Below are 20,387 nucleotides of genomic sequence, written 5' to 3'. Positions count from 1 at the left end.
CAAACACTACACAATCAAACAAACACTACACAATCAAGCAAACACTACATAATCAATCACTACAAGATCACACAAACCCTACACAATCACACAAACCCTACACAATCACACAAACCCTACACAATCAAACACTACACAATCAAAAACTACACAATCACACAAACCCTACACAATCACACAAACCCTACACAATCAAATACTACACAATCACACAAACCCTACACCATGAAACAAACCCTACACAATCACACAAACCCTACACAATCAAACAAACCCTACACATTCAAACATTACACAATTAAACACTACACAATCACACAAACCAAACACAATCACACAAACCCTACACAATCAAACAAACCCTACACATTCAAACATTACACAATCAAACACTACACAATCACACAAACCAAACACAATCAAACAAACCCTACACAATCAAACATTACACAATCACACAAACCCTACACAATCACACAAACCCTACACAATCAAGCAAACACTACACAATCAAACATTACACAATTAAACACTACACAATCACACAAACCCAACACAATCACACAAACCCTACACAATCAAACAAACCCTACACATTCAAACATTACACAATCAAACACTACACAATCACACAAACCAAACACAATCACACAAACCCTACACAATCAAACATTACACAATCACACAAACCCTACACAATCACACAAACCCTACACAATCAAGCAAACACTACACAATCAAACATTACACAATTAAACACTACACAATCACACAAACCCAACACAATCACACAAACCCTACACAAACACAACACAATCACACAAACCGTACACAATCACACAAACCCGACACAATCAAACACTACACAATCAAGCAAACAATACACAATCACACAAACCCTACACAATCAAACACTACAAGATCACACAAACCATACACAATCACACAAACCCTACACAATCAAACACTACACAATCAAACAAACACTACACAATCAAGCAAACACTACATAATCAATCACTACAAGATCACACAAACCCTACACCATCACACAAACCCTACACAATCAAATAAACCCTACACCATCACACAAACCCTACACCATCACACAAACCCTACACAATCAAATAAACCCTACACCATCACACAAACCCTACACAATCACACAAACCCTACACCATCACACAAACCCTACACAATCAAATAAACCCTACACCATCACACAAACCCTACACAATCAAATAAACCCTACACCATCACACAAACCCTACACAATCACACAAACCCTACACCATCACACAAACCCTACACAATCAAATAAACCCTACACCATCACACAAACCCTACACAATAAAAAAAACCTACACCATCACACAAACCCTACACAATCAAATAAACCCTACACCATCACACAAACCCTACACAATCAAATAAACCCTACACCATCACACAAACCCTACACAATCAAATAAACCCTACACCATCACACAAACCCTACACAATCAAAAGAAACCTACACCATCACACAAACCCTACACCATCACACAAACCCTACACAATCACACAAACCCTACACAATCACACAAACCCTACACAATCACACAAACCCTACACAATCAAACAAACCCTACACAATCAAACACTACACAATCAAACACTACACAATCACACAAACACTACACAACCAAACCCTACACAATCACACAAACCCTACACAATCAAACACTACACAATCACAGAAACCCTACACATCACACAAACCCTACACAATCAAACACTACACAATCACACAAACCCTACACATCACACAAACCCTACACAATCACACAAACCCTACACAATCAAACAAACCCTACACCATCACACAAACCCTACACAATCAAACCCTACACAATCACACAAACCCTACACAATCACACAAACCCTACACAATCACACAAACCCTACACAATCAAACACTACACAATCACACAAACCCTACACATCACACAAACCCTACACAATCACACAAACCCTACACAATCACACAAACACTACACAATCACACAAACCCTACACAATCAAAAAACCCTACACAATCACACAAACCCTACACAATCAAACACTGCACAATCACACAAACCCTACACAATCACACAAACCCTACACAATCACACACTAAACAATCAAACACTACACAATCAAACAAACCCAACACAATCACACAAACCCTACACAATCAAACACTACACAATCACACAAACCATACACAATCACACAAACTTTACACAATCACACACTACACAATCAAACACTACACAATCAAACAAACCCTACACAATCAAACAAACCCTACACAATCACACAAACCCTACACCATCAAACAAACCCAACACAATCACACAAACCCTACACAATCAAACATTACACAATCACACAAACCCTACACAATCACACAAACCCTACACAATCAAGCAAACACTACACAATCAAACACTACACAATTAAACACTACACGATCACACAAACCCTACACAATTAAACACTACACAAACACTGCACAATCACACAAACTCTACACAACCACACAAACCCTACACAATCACACAAACCCTACACAATCAAAAAACCCTACACAATCACACAAACCCTACACAATCAAACACTGCACAATCACACAAACCCTACACAATCACACAAACCCTACACAATCACACAAACCCTACACAATCACACACTACACAATCAAACAAACCCAACACAATCACACAAACCCTACACAAACACAACACAATCACACAAACCTTACACAATCACACAAACCCGACACAATCAAACACTACACAATCAAGCAAACAATACACAATCACACAAACCCTACACAATCAAACACTACAAGATCACACAAACCATACACAATCACACAAACCCTACACAATCAAACACTACACAATCAAACAAACACTACACAATCAAGCAAACACTACATAATCAAACACTACAAGATCACACAAACCCTACACCATCACACAAACCCTACACAATCAAATAAACCCTACACCATCACACAAACCCTACACAATCACACAAACCCTACACCATCACACAAACCCTACACAATCAAATAAACCCTACACCATCACACAAACCCTACACAATCACACAAACCCTACACCATCACACAAACCCTACACAATCAAATAAACCCTACACCATCACACAAACCCTACACAATCAAATAAACCCTACACCATCACACAAACCCTACACAATCACACAAACCCTACACCATCACACAAACCCTACACAATCAAATAAACCCTACACCATCACACAAACCCTACACAATCAAATAAATTCTACACAATCAAACACTACACAATCAAACACTGCACAATCACACAAACCCTACACAATCACACAAACCCTACACAATCAAACAAACCCTACACAATCACACAAACCCTACACAATCAAACACTACACAATCACACAAACCCTACACAATCACACAAACCCTACACAATCAAACACTACACAATCAAAAACTACACAATCACACAAACCCTACACAATCACACAAACCCTACACAATCAAATACTACACAATCACACAAACCCTACACCATGAAACAAACCCTACACAATCACACAAACCCTACACAATCAAACAAACCCTACACATTCAAACATTACACAATTAAACACTACACAATCACACAAACCAAACACAATCACACAAACCCTACACAATCAAACAAACCCTACACATTCAAACATTACACAATCAAACACTACACAATCACACAAACCAAACACAATCAAACAAACCCTACACAATCAAACATTACACAATCACACAAACCCTACACAATCACACAAACCCTACACAATCAAGCAAACACTACACAATCAAACATTACACAATTAAACACTACACAATCACACAAACCCAACACAATCACACAAACCCTACACAATCAAACAAACCCTACACATTCAAACATTACACAATCAAACACTACACAATCACACAAACCAAACACAATCACACAAACCCTACACAATCAAACATTACACAATCACACAAACCCTACACAATCACACAAACCCTACACAATCAAGCAAACACTACACAATCAAACATTACACAATTAAACACTACACAATCACACAAACCCAACACAATCACACAAACCCTACACAAACACAACACAATCACACAAACCGTACACAATCACACAAACCCGACACAATCAAACACTACACAATCAAGCAAACAATACACAATCACACAAACCCTACACAATCAAACACTACAAGATCACACAAACCATACACAATCACACAAACCCTACACAATCAAACACTACACAATCAAACAAACACTACACAATCAAGCAAACACTACATAATCAATCACTACAAGATCACACAAACCCTACACCATCACACAAACCCTACACAATCAAATAAACCCTACACCATCACACAAACACTACACAATCACACAAACCCTACACCATCACACAAACCCTACACAATCAAATAAACCCTACACCATCACACAAACCCTACACAATCACACAAACCCTACACCATCACACAAACCCTACACAATCAAATAAACCCTACACCATCACACAAACCCTACACAATCAAATAAACCCTACACCATCACACAAACCCTACACAATCACACAAACCCTACACCATCACACAAACCCTACACAATCAAATAAACCCTACACCATCACACAAACCCTACACAATAAAAAAAACCTACACCATCACACAAACCCTACACAATCAAATAAACCCTACACCATCACACAAACCCTACACAATCAAATAAACCCTACACCATCACACAAACCCTACACAATCAAAAGAAACCTACACCATCACACAAACCCTACACAATCACACAAACCCTACACAATCACACAAACCCTACACAATCAAACAAACCCTACACAATCAAACACTACACAATCAAACACTACACAATCACACAAACACTACACAACCAAACCCTACACAATCACACAAACCCTACACAATCAAACACTACACAATCACAGAAACCCTACACATCACACAAACCCTACACAATCAAACACTACACAATCACACAAACCCTACACATCACACAAACCCTACACAATCACACAAACCCTACACAATCAAACAAACCCTACACCATCACACAAACCCTACACAATCAAACCCTACACAATCACACAAACCCTACACAATCACACAAACCCTACACAATCAAACACTACACAATCACACAAACCCTACACATCACACAAACCCTACACAATCACACAAACCCTACACAATCACACAAACACTACACAATCACACAAACCCTACACAATCAAAAAACCCTACACAATCACACAAACCCTACACAATCAAACACTGCACAATCACACAAACCCTACACAATCACACAAACCCTACACAATCACACAAACCCTACACAATCACACACTAAACAATCAAACACTACACAATCAAACAAACCCAACACAATCACACAAACCCTACACAATCAAACACTACACAATCACACAAACCATACACAATCACACAAACTTTACACAATCACACACTACACAATCAAACACTACACAATCAAACAAACCCTACACAATCAAACAAACCCTACACAATCACACAAACCCTACACCATCAAACAAACCCAACACAATCACACAAACCCTACACAATCAAACATTACACAATCACACAAACCCTACACAATCAAGCAAACACTACACAATCAAACACTACACAATTAAACACTACACGATCACACATACCCTACACATCACACAAACCCTACACAATCACACAAACCCTACACAATCAAACACTACACAATCACACAAACCCTACACATCACACAAACCCTACACAATCACACAAACCCTACACAATCAAACAAACCCTACACCATCACACAAACCCTACACAATCAAACCCTACACAATCACACAAACCCTACACAATCACACAAACCCTACACAATCACACAAACCCTACACAATCAAACACTACACAATCACACAAACCCTACACATCACACAAACCCTACACAATCACACAAACCCTACACAATCACACAAACACTACACAATCACACAAACCCTACACAATCAAAAAACCCTACACAATCACACAAACCCTACACAATCAAACACTGCACAATCACACAAACCCTACACAATCACACAAACCCTACACAATCACACACTAAACAATCAAACACTACACAATCAAACAAACCCAACACAATCACACAAACCCTACACAATCAAACACTACACAATCACACAAACCATACACAATCACACAAACTTTACACAATCACACACTACACAATCAAACACTACACAATCAAACAAACCCTACACAATCAAACAAACCCTACACAATCACACAAACCCTACACCATCAAACAAACCCAACACAATCACACAAACCCTACACAATCAAACATTACACAATCACACAAACCCTACACAATCACACAAACCCTACACAATCAAGCAAACACTACACAATCAAACACTACACAATTAAACACTACACGATCACACAAACCCTACACAATTAAACACTACACAAACACTGCACAATCACACAAACTCTACACAACCACACAAACCCTACACAATCACACAAACCCTACACAATCAAAAAACCCTACACAATCACACAAACCCTACACAATCAAACACTGCACAATCACACAAACCCTACACAATCAAAAAACCCTACACAATCACACAAACCCTACACAATCAAACACTGCACAATCACACAAACCCTACACAATCACACAAACCCTACACAATCACACAAACCCTACACAATCACACACTACACAATCAAACAAACCCAACACAATCACACAAACCCTACACAAACACAACACAATCACACAAACCTTACACAATCACACAAACCCGACACAATCAAACACTACACAATCAAGCAAACAATACACAATCACACAAACCCTACACAATCAAACACTACAAGATCACACAAACCATACACAATCACACAAACCCTACACAATCAAACACTACACAATCAAACAAACACTACACAATCAAGCAAACACTACATAATCAAACACTACAAGATCACACAAACCCTACACCATCACACAAACCCTACACAATCAAATAAACCCTACACCATCACACAAACCCTACACAATCACACAAACCCTACACCATCACACAAACCCTACACAATCAAATAAACCCTACACCATCACACAAACCCTACACAATCACACAAACCCTACACCATCACACAAACCCTACACAATCAAATAAACCCTACACCATCACACAAACCCTACACAATAAAAAAAACCTACACCATCACACAAACCCTACACAATCAAATAAATTCTACACCATCACACAAACCCTACACAATCAAATAAACCCTACACCATCACACAAACCCTACACAATCAAAAGAAACCTACACCATCACACAAACCCTACACTATCACACAAACCCTACACAATCACACAAACCCTACACAATCACACAAACCCTACACAATCACACAAACCCTACACAATCAAACAAACCCTACACAATCAAACACTACACGATCACACAAACCCTACACAACCAAACACTACACAAACACTGCACAATCACACAAACCCTACACAACCACACAAACCCTACACAATCAAACACTACACAATCAAACACTGCACAATCACACAAACCCTACACAATCAAACAAACCCTACACAATCACACAAACCCTACACAATCAAACACTACACAATCACACAAACCCTACACAATCACACAAACCCTACACAATCAAACACTACACAATCAAAAACTACACAATCACACAAACCCTACACAATCACACAAACCCTACACAATCAAATACTACACAATCACACAAACCCTACACCATGAAACAAACCCTACACAATCACACAAACCCTACACAATCAAACAAACCCTACACATTCAAACATTACACAATTAAACACTACACAATCACACAAACCAAACACAATCACACAAACCCTACACAATCAAACAAACCCTACACATTCAAACATTACACAATCAAACACTACACAATCACACAAACCAAACACAATCAAACAAACCCTACACAATCAAACATTACACAATCACACAAACCCTACACAATCACACAAACCCTACACAATCAAGCAAACACTACACAATCAAACATTACACAATTAAACACTACACAATCACACAAACCCAACACAATCACACAAACCCTACACAATCAAACAAACCCTACACATTCAAACATTACACAATCAAACACTACACAATCACACAAACCAAACACAATCACACAAACCCTACACAATCAAACATTACACAATCACACAAACCCTACACAATCACACAAACCCTACACAATCAAACAAACCCTACACAATCAAACACTACACGATCACACAAACCCTACACAACCAAACACTACACAAACACTGCACAATCACACAAACCCTACACAACCACACAAACCCTACACAATCAAACACTACACAATCAAACACTGCACAATCACACAAACCCTACACAATCACACAAACCCTACACAATCAAACAAACCCTACACAATCACACAAACCCTACACAATCAAACACTACACAATCACACAAACCCTACACAATCACACAAACCCTACACAATCAAACACTACACAATCAAAAACTACACAATCACACAAACCCTACACAATCACACAAACCCTACACAATCAAATACTACACAATCACACAAACCCTACACCATGAAACAAACCCTACACAATCACACAAACCCTACACAATCAAACAAACCCTACACATTCAAACATTACACAATTAAACACTACACAATCACACAAACCAAACACAATCACACAAACCCTACACAATCAAACAAACCCTACACATTCAAACATTACACAATCAAACACTACACAATCACACAAACCAAACACAATCAAACAAACCCTACACAATCAAACATTACACAATCACACAAACCCTACACAATCACACAAACCCTACACAATCAAGCAAACACTACACAATCAAACATTACACAATTAAACACTACACAATCACACAAACCCAACACAATCACACAAACCCTACACAATCAAACAAACCCTACACATTCAAACATTACACAATCAAACACTACACAATCACACAAACCAAACACAATCACACAAACCCTACACAATCAAACATTACACAATCACACAAACCCTACACAATCACACAAACCCTACACAATCAAGCAAACACTACACAATCAAACATTACACAATTAAACACTACACAATCACACAAACCCAACACAATCACACAAACCCTACACAAACACAACACAATCACACAAACCGTACACAATCACACAAACCCGACACAATCAAACACTACACAATCAAGCAAACAATACACAATCACACAAACCCTACACAATCAAACACTACAAGATCACACAAACCATACACAATCACACAAAACCTACACAATCAAACACTACACAATCAAACAAACACTACACAATCAAGCAAACACTACATAATCAATCACTACAAGATCACACAAACCCTACACCATCACACAAACCCTACACAATCAAATAAACCCTACACCATCACACAAACCCTACACAATCACACAAACCCTACACCATCACACAAACCCTACACAATCAAATAAACCCTACACCATCACACAAACCCTACACAATCACACAAACCCTACACCATCACACAAACCCTACACAATCAAATAAACCCTACACCATCACACAAACCCTACACAATCAAATAAACCCTACACCATCACACAAACCCTACACAATCACACAAACCCTACACCATCACACAAACCCTACACAATCAAATAAACCCTACACCATCACACAAACCCTACACAATAAAAAAAACCTACACCATCACACAAACCCTACACAATCAAATAAACCCTACACCATCACACAAACCCTACACAATCAAATAAACCCTACACCATCACACAAACCCTACACAATCAAAAGAAACCTACACCATCACACAAACCCTACACCATCACACAAACCCTACACAATCACACAAACCCTACACAATCAAACAAACCCTACACAATCAAACACTACACAATCAAACACTACACGATCACACAAACCCTACACAACCAAACACTACACAAACACTGCACAATCACACAAACCCTACACAACCACACAAACCCTACACAATCAAACACTACACAATCAAACACTACACAATCAAACACTGCACAATCACACAAACCCTACACAATCAAACAAACCCTACACAATCACACAAACCCTACACAATCAAACACTACACAATCACACAAACCCTACACAATCACACAAACCCTACACAATCAAACACTACACAATCAAAAACTACACAATCACACAAACCCTACACAATCACACAAACCCTACACAATCAAATACTACACAATCACACAAACCCTACACCATGAAACAAACCCTACACAATCACACAAACCCTACACAATCAAACAAACCCTACACATTCAAACATTACACAATTAAACACTACACAATCACACAAACCAAACACAATCACACAAACCCTACACAATCAAACAAACCCTACACATTCAAACATTACACAATCAAACACTACACAATCACACAAACCAAACACAATCAAACAAACCCTACACAATCACACAAACCCTACACAATCACACAAACCGTACACAATCAAACACTACACAATCAAACCCTACACAATCACACAAACCCTACACAATCAAACAAACCCTACACAATCAAACACTACACAATCAAACACTACACGATCACACAAACACTACACAACCAAACACTACACAAACACTGCACAATCAAACACTACACGATCACACAAACACTACACAACCAAACACTACACAAACACTGCACAATCACACAAACCCTAAACAACCACACAAACCCTACACAATCAAACACTGCACAATCACACAAACCCTACACAACCACACAAACCCTACACAATCAAACACTACACAATCAAACACTGCACAATCACACAAACCCTACACAACCACACACAATCAAACAAACCCTACACAATCACACAAACCCTACACAATCAAACACTACACAATCACACAAACCCTACACAATCACACAAACCCTACACAATCAAACACTACACAATCACACAAACCCTACACTATTAAACAAACCCTACACAATCACACAAACCCTACACAACCACACAAACCCTACACAATCAAACACTGCACAATCACACAAACCCTACACAACCACACAAACCCTACACAATCAAACACTACACAATCAAACACTGCACAATCACACAAACCCTACACAACCACACAAACCCTACACAATCAAACAAACCCTACACATTCAAACATTACACAATTAAACACTACACAATCACACAAACCAAACACAATCACACAAACCCTACACAATCAAACAAACCCTACACATTCAAACATTACACAATCAAACACTACACAATCACACAAACCAAACACAATCAAACAAACCCTACACAATCACACAAACCCTACACAATCACACAAACCGTACACAATCACACAAACCCTACACAATCAAACACTACACAATCAAACCCTACACAATCACACAAACCCTACACAGTCAAACAAACCCTACACAATCAAACACTACACAATCAAACACTACACGATCACACAAACACTACACAACCAAACACTACACAAACACTGCACAATCACACAAACCCTACACAACCACACAAACCCTACACAATCAAACACTGCACAATCACACAAACCCTACACAACCACACAAACCCTACACAATCAAACACTACACAATCAAACACTGCACAATCACACAAACCCTACACAACCACACAAACCCTACACAATCAAACAAACCCTACACAATCACACAAACCCTACACAATCAAACACTACACAATCACACAAACCCTACACAATCAAACACTACACAATCACACAAACCCTACACTATCAAACAAACCCTACACAATCACACAAACCCTACACAATCAATCAAACCCTACACATTCAAACATTACACAATCAAACACTACACAATCACACAAACCAAACACAATCACACAAACCCTACACAATCACACAAACCCTACACAATCAAACACTACACAATCAAGCAAACACTACACAATCACACAAACCCTACAAAATCAAACCCTACACAATCGAACAAACCCTACACAAACACTACAATCACACAAACCCTACACCATCACACAATCCCTACACAATCAAATAAACCCTACACCATCACACAAAGCCTACACAATCAAATAAACCCTACACCATCACACAAACCCTACACAATCAAATAAACCCTACACCATCACACAAACCCTACACAATCACACAAACCCTACACAATCACACAAACCCTACACAATCACACAAACCCTACATAATCACACAAACCCTACACAATCAAACAAACCCTACACAATCAAACAAACCCTACACAATCACACAAACCCTACACAATCACACAAACACTACACAATCACACAAACCCTACACAATCACACAAACCCTACACAATCACACAAACACTACACAATCAAACAAACCCTACACAATCACACAAACCCTACACAATCACACAAACCCTACACAATCAAACCCTACACAATCACACAAACCCTACACAATCACACAAACCCTACACAATCACACAAACCCTACACAATCACACAAACACTACACAATCAAACAAACACTACACAATCAAACAAACCCTACACAATCACACAAACCCTACACAATCAAACAAACCCTACACAATCACACAAACCCTACACAATCAAACAAACCCTACACAATCAAATATTACACAATCAAACACTACACAATCACACAAACCCAACACAATCACACGGACCCTACACAATCAAACACTACACAATCACACAAACCCTACACAATCACACAAACCCTACACAATCAAACACTACACAATCAAGCAAACACTACACAATCACACAAACCCTACACAATCAAACCCTACACAATCGAACAAACCCTACACAATCAAACACTACACAATCACACAAACCCTACACCATCACACAAACCCTACACAATCAAATAAACCCTACACCATCACACAAATCCTACACAATCAAATAAACCCTACACCATCACACAAACCCTACACAATCGAATAAACCCTACACCATCACACAAACCCTACACAATCACACAAACGCTACATAATCACACAAACCCTACACAATCAAACAAACCCTACACAATCACACAAACCCTACACAATCACACAAACACTACACAGTCACACAAACACTACACAATCAAACAAACCCTACACAATCATACAAACCCTACACAATCAAACAAACCCTACACAATCACACAAACCCTACACAATCAAACACTACACAATCACACAAACCCTACACAATCACAAACCCTACATAATCACACAAACCCTACACAATCACACAAACCCTACACAATCAATTCGAGCAGCATGGCATAGCAGCACCGGTATTGGACGAGCGACGTAGACGGCGAACAGAGCGGCCAAAACGGAAGCGTGGCAGGAGAGGTGGGCTTCATGCTAGGCTAAAGGCTAGGGCTACACGACCAACGCTACCTAGCCTGTTGCTGGCTAACGTTCGCTCCCTCGAAAACAAGCTGGATGAGCTGAGAACCAGGATAACAACACAACGTGAGATCAGAGACTGCTGTGCTGTAACTGGATACTAGATTTTCTATCTGACCGATCTCAGTCAGTCAGGATTGGCACGCGAACATCCCGCACAAAGACCATAAACATTGGGACACCTCAAGGCTGCGTGCTGAGCCCTCTTCTGTACTCGCTCTTCACACATAACTGTGTGGCCTCTTATAACACCACCAGTATTATTAAGTTTGCTGATGACACCACCGTCATTGGTCTTATTACTGGGGAGGATGAGACGGCGTACAGGAAGGGGGTAGCAGATCTTGTGGGCTGGTGTCAGAACAACAATCTTTCATTAAATATCAACAAGACAAAGGAACTGATTGTGGACCCCAGGAGGAGGGGAGAACAGCATACACCACTGTATATAGGTGGAACAGTAGTGGAGAAGGTGAAAACCTTCAAATTCCTGGGTGTGCACATCAGTGAGGATCTCACCTGGTCCTGCAACACACACCACATCATCAAAAAGTCACAACAGAGACTGTACTTCTTAAGAAGACTAAAAAAATTTGGCATGTCAACCAAAATTCTCAGCAACTTCTACAAATGTAGAGTGGAAAGTGTCCTTACCAGCTCCATCACAGTCTGGTACGGAAACTGCACTGCAGAGGACAGGAAGGCACTCCAGCATGTAATAAAAACTGCACAAAGAATTTCTGGAACGTCCTTCCCTGCACTACAGGACATTTATCAGAACTAGCTTAGTTTATTTCTATTTTTATTACTTTGTATATAAAACGTTTTTTTTTTATAGTTTAATTTAAATATTTTTTGAAAAAGTTTTATACTAATTATTTTATTGTGTTAGTTTAATTTTGTTTTATGTACAATACTTATTGATGTTTGGAGGATGAACAAAGTAAGAATTTCATTGTACATTGTAACTGCTGGTTCTTCTGTGCACATGACAGTAAAACTCGTGAACATGTCCACATTGTGCCCAAATGTGTCGTTGTCCCTCCCTGGTGTCATGTGTCAAGGTCCCAGGTGTGAATGGGGAACAGAGCTGTTAAATTTGGTGTTTTGGGTACAATTCTTTCATACTGGCCCCTGGATATTCAACATGGCACCTCATGGCAAAGAACTCTCTGAGGATGTGAGAAATAGAATTGTTGCTCTCCACAAAGATGGCCTAAGCTATAAGAAGATTGCTAACACCCTGAAACTAAGCAACAGCACGATGGCCAAGGTCATACAGCGGTTTTCCAGGACAGGTTCCACTCGGAACAGGCTTCACCAAAGAAGTTGAGTCCACGTGTTAAGCGTCATATCCAGAGGTTGGCTTTAAAAACATAGACGCATGAGTGCTGCCAGCATTGCTGCAGAGGTTAAAGAAGCGGGAGGTCAGCCTGTCAGTGCTCAGACCATACGCCACACACTGCATCAACTCGGTCTGCATGACCATCATCCCAGAAGGAAGCTGATGCACAAGAAAGCCCGCAAACAGTTTGCTGAAGACAAGCAGTCCACGAATGGATTACTGGAATGTCCTGTGGTCTGACGAGACCAAGATAAACTTGTTTGGCTCAGATGGTGACCAGAATGTGTGGCGGCGCCCTGGTAAGAAGTACCAAGACAACTGTCTCTTGCCTACAGGCAAGCATGGTGGTAGCATCATGGTATTGGGCTGCATGAGTGCTGCCGGCACTGGGGAGCTGCAGTTCACTGAGGGAAACATGAATTCCAACATGTACTGTGACATTCTGAAACAGAGCATGCTTCCCTCACTCCGGAAACTTGGCTGCATGGCAGTTTTTTAACACAATAATGACCCCAAATACAACCTCCAAGATGACAACTGCCTTGCTGACAAAGCTGAAGGTAAAGGTCAGAGGTGGAAAGAATACTAAACTATTGTACTCAAGTAAAAGTACTATTACTTTGATTTTTTACTTAAGTACAAGTAAAATTACTAGTCTAAAAATCTACTCAAGTAAAAATTAACTTTTAAAATTTAAACTGTACTCAGAGTAAACGTTAACCACTTTACACACCTAACAGACTGCAACTGCTGTTATCAATTAAAAACAGCATTATTTCTGTTTATTCTCAATAAATCGCTGTATTTTATAACTAGTTGGACTTGACGCTAACTAACTTGGTTCAGGTCAATAGTGCCAACTAGGGTTGCCAACTTTTAGAACTGGAAATACAGTTCTTAATACAAAACATACTTAAGTAAAAGTAAAATTACTGGCTGTAAAATCTACTTTAAAAAGTACAAGTGCAAAAAAAAACTCAATTATAGTAACGCGAATAAATGTAATTTGTTACTTTCCACCTCTGGTAAAGGTGATGGACTAAACGCAATTGAGCACCTGTGGGGCATCCTTAAGTGGAAGGTGGAGGAGTTCAAGGTGTCTAACGTCCACCAGCTCCGTGATGTCATCATGGAGGAGTGGAAGAGGATTCCAGTAGCAACCTGTGCAGCTCTGGTGAATTCCATGTCCAAGAGGGTTAAGGCAGTGCTAGGTAATAATGGTGGTCACACAAAATATTGACACTTTGGGCACAATTTGGACATGTTCACTGTGGGGTGTACTCACATGTGTTGCAGCTATTTAGACATTAATGGCTGTGTGTTGAGTTATTTTCAGAAGTAAATCTATACTGCTATACAAGTTACATCCAAGTTTCATTTCTATAGTGTTGTCCCATGAAAAGATAAAATCAAATATTTGCAGAAATGTGTACTCACTTTTGTAAGATACTGTACATTACACAAACACTACACAAACAAACACACATATATTACACAAACTCATACAAACCCTACACATACACAAAGACACTACACAATCACACAAATACTACTACAACACAACTACTACTCAAACACAAACAAATGCTACACAAAAGCATGAACACTACACTGACATATAGACACTACACATAAGCACAAATATTACTCAAACACACACATACTACTCAAACACACACAAATACTGCACAAACACACACATACTATTCAAACACACAAATACTGCTCAAACACACACATACTACTCAAACACACAAATACTGCTCAAACACAAATATTACTCAAACACACAAATACTGCTCAAACACACACATACTACTCAAACACACACAAATACTGCCCCCCCCCCCACCCCCGGCTCCGCCCCTGACTGTGGATGCTCGTTCCCTCACAGCTGTTGAACTCATTTTACAAAATGTATATAGATCGAATTTGTTTAAAAATCATATCACCGTTATTGAAACATTTTCTATCGCGATATATATCGATATCGAATTATTGTCCAGTACTAACTCAAACCCACAAATACTGCTCAAACACACACATACTACTCAAACACAAATATTACTTGTAGTATTGTACACTACACAAACACACACATTTGTTACAAACACTACACAAACAAACACACAAATACATTACACAAGCACAGACAAACCCTACACATACTCACACAGACACTACACAAATACACAGACACCAACATTTACAAATGCACACAAATGCTACACAAACTAATGAAAACTACACAAACACACAAATGTTACCTAAACGCACAAAAACACTACACAGACATATAGAAACACCCCACAAACATGACACATTCACAAACAGTACACAGACACACACCAGCAACATACAATCCAACAACAAACACAACGTCATGCTAATAAAGCTTTTTGAATTGTGTTTCAGTGTGTGTGTGTGTGTGTGTGCACATATGAGTGTGTGTGTGTTTGTTAATATGTGTGTAAGTGTGAATGTGTGTAAACGTGTGTGAGAGGGTGTGTGTGTAAATGTGTGTTGGTGTATGTTAGTGTGTGTGTGTGTGTTTCAAGGGTTTCTGTGACTGAATCATTAAGATTTATAAAACCTCCTGGAGCAAAAATATACAGACAGCAGTTTAAATGGTTGTTTTACTTGTTTTAACCTCTAAAGTTCTTGGTGATTTTAAATAACTATAGAAGAAAAGTACATGAAACAGTGGTCTTTAGCAAGGACCAAAAATGTCCCTAATCTGAGGCATGATCACTGTCAGAACCACTTCACCACTGTCCAAACAAATTCCAAAATAGATCAAAAAAGTAATTGTAATACAGTATATCAGTCTGGAAAAAGTTACAAAGTCAATCCTAAGATTTTAGTACTTTAGCGAACCACAGTAAGAGCCATGATCTCTAAATGACACTTGGAACAGTTAAGATTGCTTCAGGAGCTCATCAATGTCTCATCAAGGAAAACATACAAGAACTCAAACAAACATTTAGGAAACCGCAGGACCTGCTGACCTCAATTTAAATCTGATTTAATGATTCCAGTATTAGAAGGAGACTGAGCACAAATAAAATCCATGGGAGAGTCACAAGGTAAAATCACTGTTAACTAAGAGGAGCATAAAGCCTCGCCTCTCATTTACCAATATAAGAACCTTAATGACCCTCAAGCTTTTTGGTGATGATGTTCTGTGAACTGATGAGTCAGAATTCTTATACTTGCAATAAACCTAAAACAGCATTTTACAATAAAAAACATCTCACTTAACAGTCAGTCATGGTGGTGGTTGTGTGATGGTGTTTCAGGATTAAAGAAGAACGTTTGGTCATCAGTTCATGATTTAAAGATTAAACACTCGTGCAATATAAAAACACAACAATTCCAAATAACAAGAGCAGATCTTTGTTGAAATAAATCTGAGGAAATAAAGTTTAGGTTTTGGACCTAATCAAATCTGGACTTGAACCAAACTGAGCTGCTGTAGCATCTGAACTAGTAACGTGACAAATATGTAAAAATACAGATAACTGGGGGGTGTAAATACTTTTTCACTGCACTGTGTATGTTTGTGTGTTTGGAAGAAACTTACATTGTAGAAAATCTTCTCTGATTTCAGGTTCAGGAGGTGAAGTAATCCGGACTTTCTTTACTGCAGAGAGAGTAACAGTACAATCACTTATCACAGTAAATAAATATCTGCACTAGAAAGTGTCGCAGGTACAGCCAGTAAGAAGTTCCTCGAGTGTTTGTCTAAAGTGACTTTAAGTCTGAGAAACTACAGTGTGAGTGTATTTCATTTAACCCTGGACTCACTGTGACCATGACCAGTACTGGGTTAATAAGTAAATGAATAATGATCCTTTACTCACCTTCATCTGGTATCTTCTCACACTGCTCTTTCCAGAATTCTTCTACTTTCTCTCTCAGCTGAGATACAGACTTTGTAACATCATTAAATGAGAGGAAAGGACTGATTGTGATGGCGGCTGATTCTGCAGATCCAGCAGGAGCCGAGAGAGACTGAAAATTCTACATCCAGACAGATAATGTTCACAGAGAAACAACAAGATGATGATGAATTACAAATGATGGACGATTTCTTAGAACCCCGAGTGTTATGACTTTATGGGTCATAATGTGTTTTGTGTAGGGGGGTTTTCTCTATGTTACAGATTTGTGGAAGATGCACAAAGCTACCACCAGGGAGAGACGCCTATAAAAAGGAGACCTCTGGGAAGACAGGAGAGGATGCTTTGCTTGTGACGGGTTGTCTGTTGCATTTCTGACTCTCCCAAACATGTTTGAATGAATTCTAACAATAATCGAGTTTAAGGGAACAAATTTCTCAATAAAAGGCATCAGGTTTCAAAGATTTTGAGTTTAGGGGACGTCAAGTTACAAGGTACTACTGTATTTTATTAATTGGTGCAGCAATAATATACTTATTTTTAGTGCTGTTACCTGGAGGAAATGGACGGGATCCTCTGTGTGTGAAAGCTGTTCCAGTTCAGCATCTTTCCTCTTCAGCTCTACAATCTGCTGCTCCACCTGTTTCAGGAGTTTTTCAGCTTGACTTACTTCTGCTGTCTCTCGATCTCTGATCAGATCTTTTAGCTCAGAGCATCTTCTGTTAATTGAGTTGATTAGTTCAGTACAGATCCTCTCAATGTCCTCCACTGCTGTCTGTGCAGAACACTGTTAGAAGATTCAGAAAGAGGAAACATTTCTCACTCAGATATTTCTCCATCTTTCACATTCATATGTAGCTACTGGCCAGACTAAGACTTTCCTCACTCATAGCTTGGTGATGGTGCTAAATGGCCTGATTTTTCATACCATTGAAAATGTTACCATCATCATGTCCACATGATGCAATATTTGATACTCTACTTCCCAAATATAAGAAAGTTCCAGTCTTCTACCTTCCACCTTAAACTCCAGCACTTCTTCAGTGTTCATCATCACTTTAGTTTTTACTGCATTTATCAGCATGTTATATTTCCTCACAGATTTTCGATACAACACACCTGCTCCTGTATGTCCTTAATTCAAAATTATATGTGTGGATTACATCTAATAAACCCTAAAACCACCATATATACTGTAAAGTGTGCTGGTGGTAGCATACTGTTACAGAAGTTCTTTTGAGCATCAGGAAACAGCAGCCTGGCCAGGACTGGGAAATTCAATGTAGTGATGTTCTCAAGTCTTTGCCAGAAATCTTATACAGTAATTTATGTTTAAGCATCTTGATCCAAAGCAACAATAAATAATAATAATAATAAT

General features: G+C 39.0%; 1 protein-coding gene and 1 pseudogene across 1 annotated transcript in view; one reads left to right on the top strand and one right to left on the bottom strand.

Annotated features, from left to right (window-relative positions):
• Nucleotides 1-20,387, top strand: part of LOC134326480 (E3 ubiquitin/ISG15 ligase TRIM25-like) — a 514,462-nt pseudogene that overhangs the window by 333,343 nt on the left and 160,732 nt on the right.
• LOC134327058 (tripartite motif-containing protein 16-like) overlaps nucleotides 1-20,387 on the bottom strand; it is a 29,033-nt gene that overhangs the window by 7,509 nt on the left and 1,137 nt on the right. The window contains exons 3-5 of the mRNA XM_063009129.1: nucleotides 19,563-19,796; nucleotides 18,971-19,130; nucleotides 18,691-18,750 (exon numbers count right to left, since the gene is read on the bottom strand). Of these exons, the coding sequence (XP_062865199.1) occupies nucleotides 18,691-18,750; nucleotides 18,971-19,130; nucleotides 19,563-19,796 (454 nt within the window). The remainder of the gene's footprint in view (nucleotides 1-18,690; nucleotides 18,751-18,970; nucleotides 19,131-19,562; nucleotides 19,797-20,387) is intronic.

Source organism: Trichomycterus rosablanca, chromosome 14 (genome assembly GCF_030014385.1).
Source record: "Trichomycterus rosablanca isolate fTriRos1 chromosome 14, fTriRos1.hap1, whole genome shotgun sequence".
Taxonomy (NCBI): Eukaryota; Metazoa; Chordata; class Actinopteri; order Siluriformes; family Trichomycteridae; genus Trichomycterus; species Trichomycterus rosablanca.
This window is presented reverse-complemented; position numbering and strand designations above follow the sequence as displayed.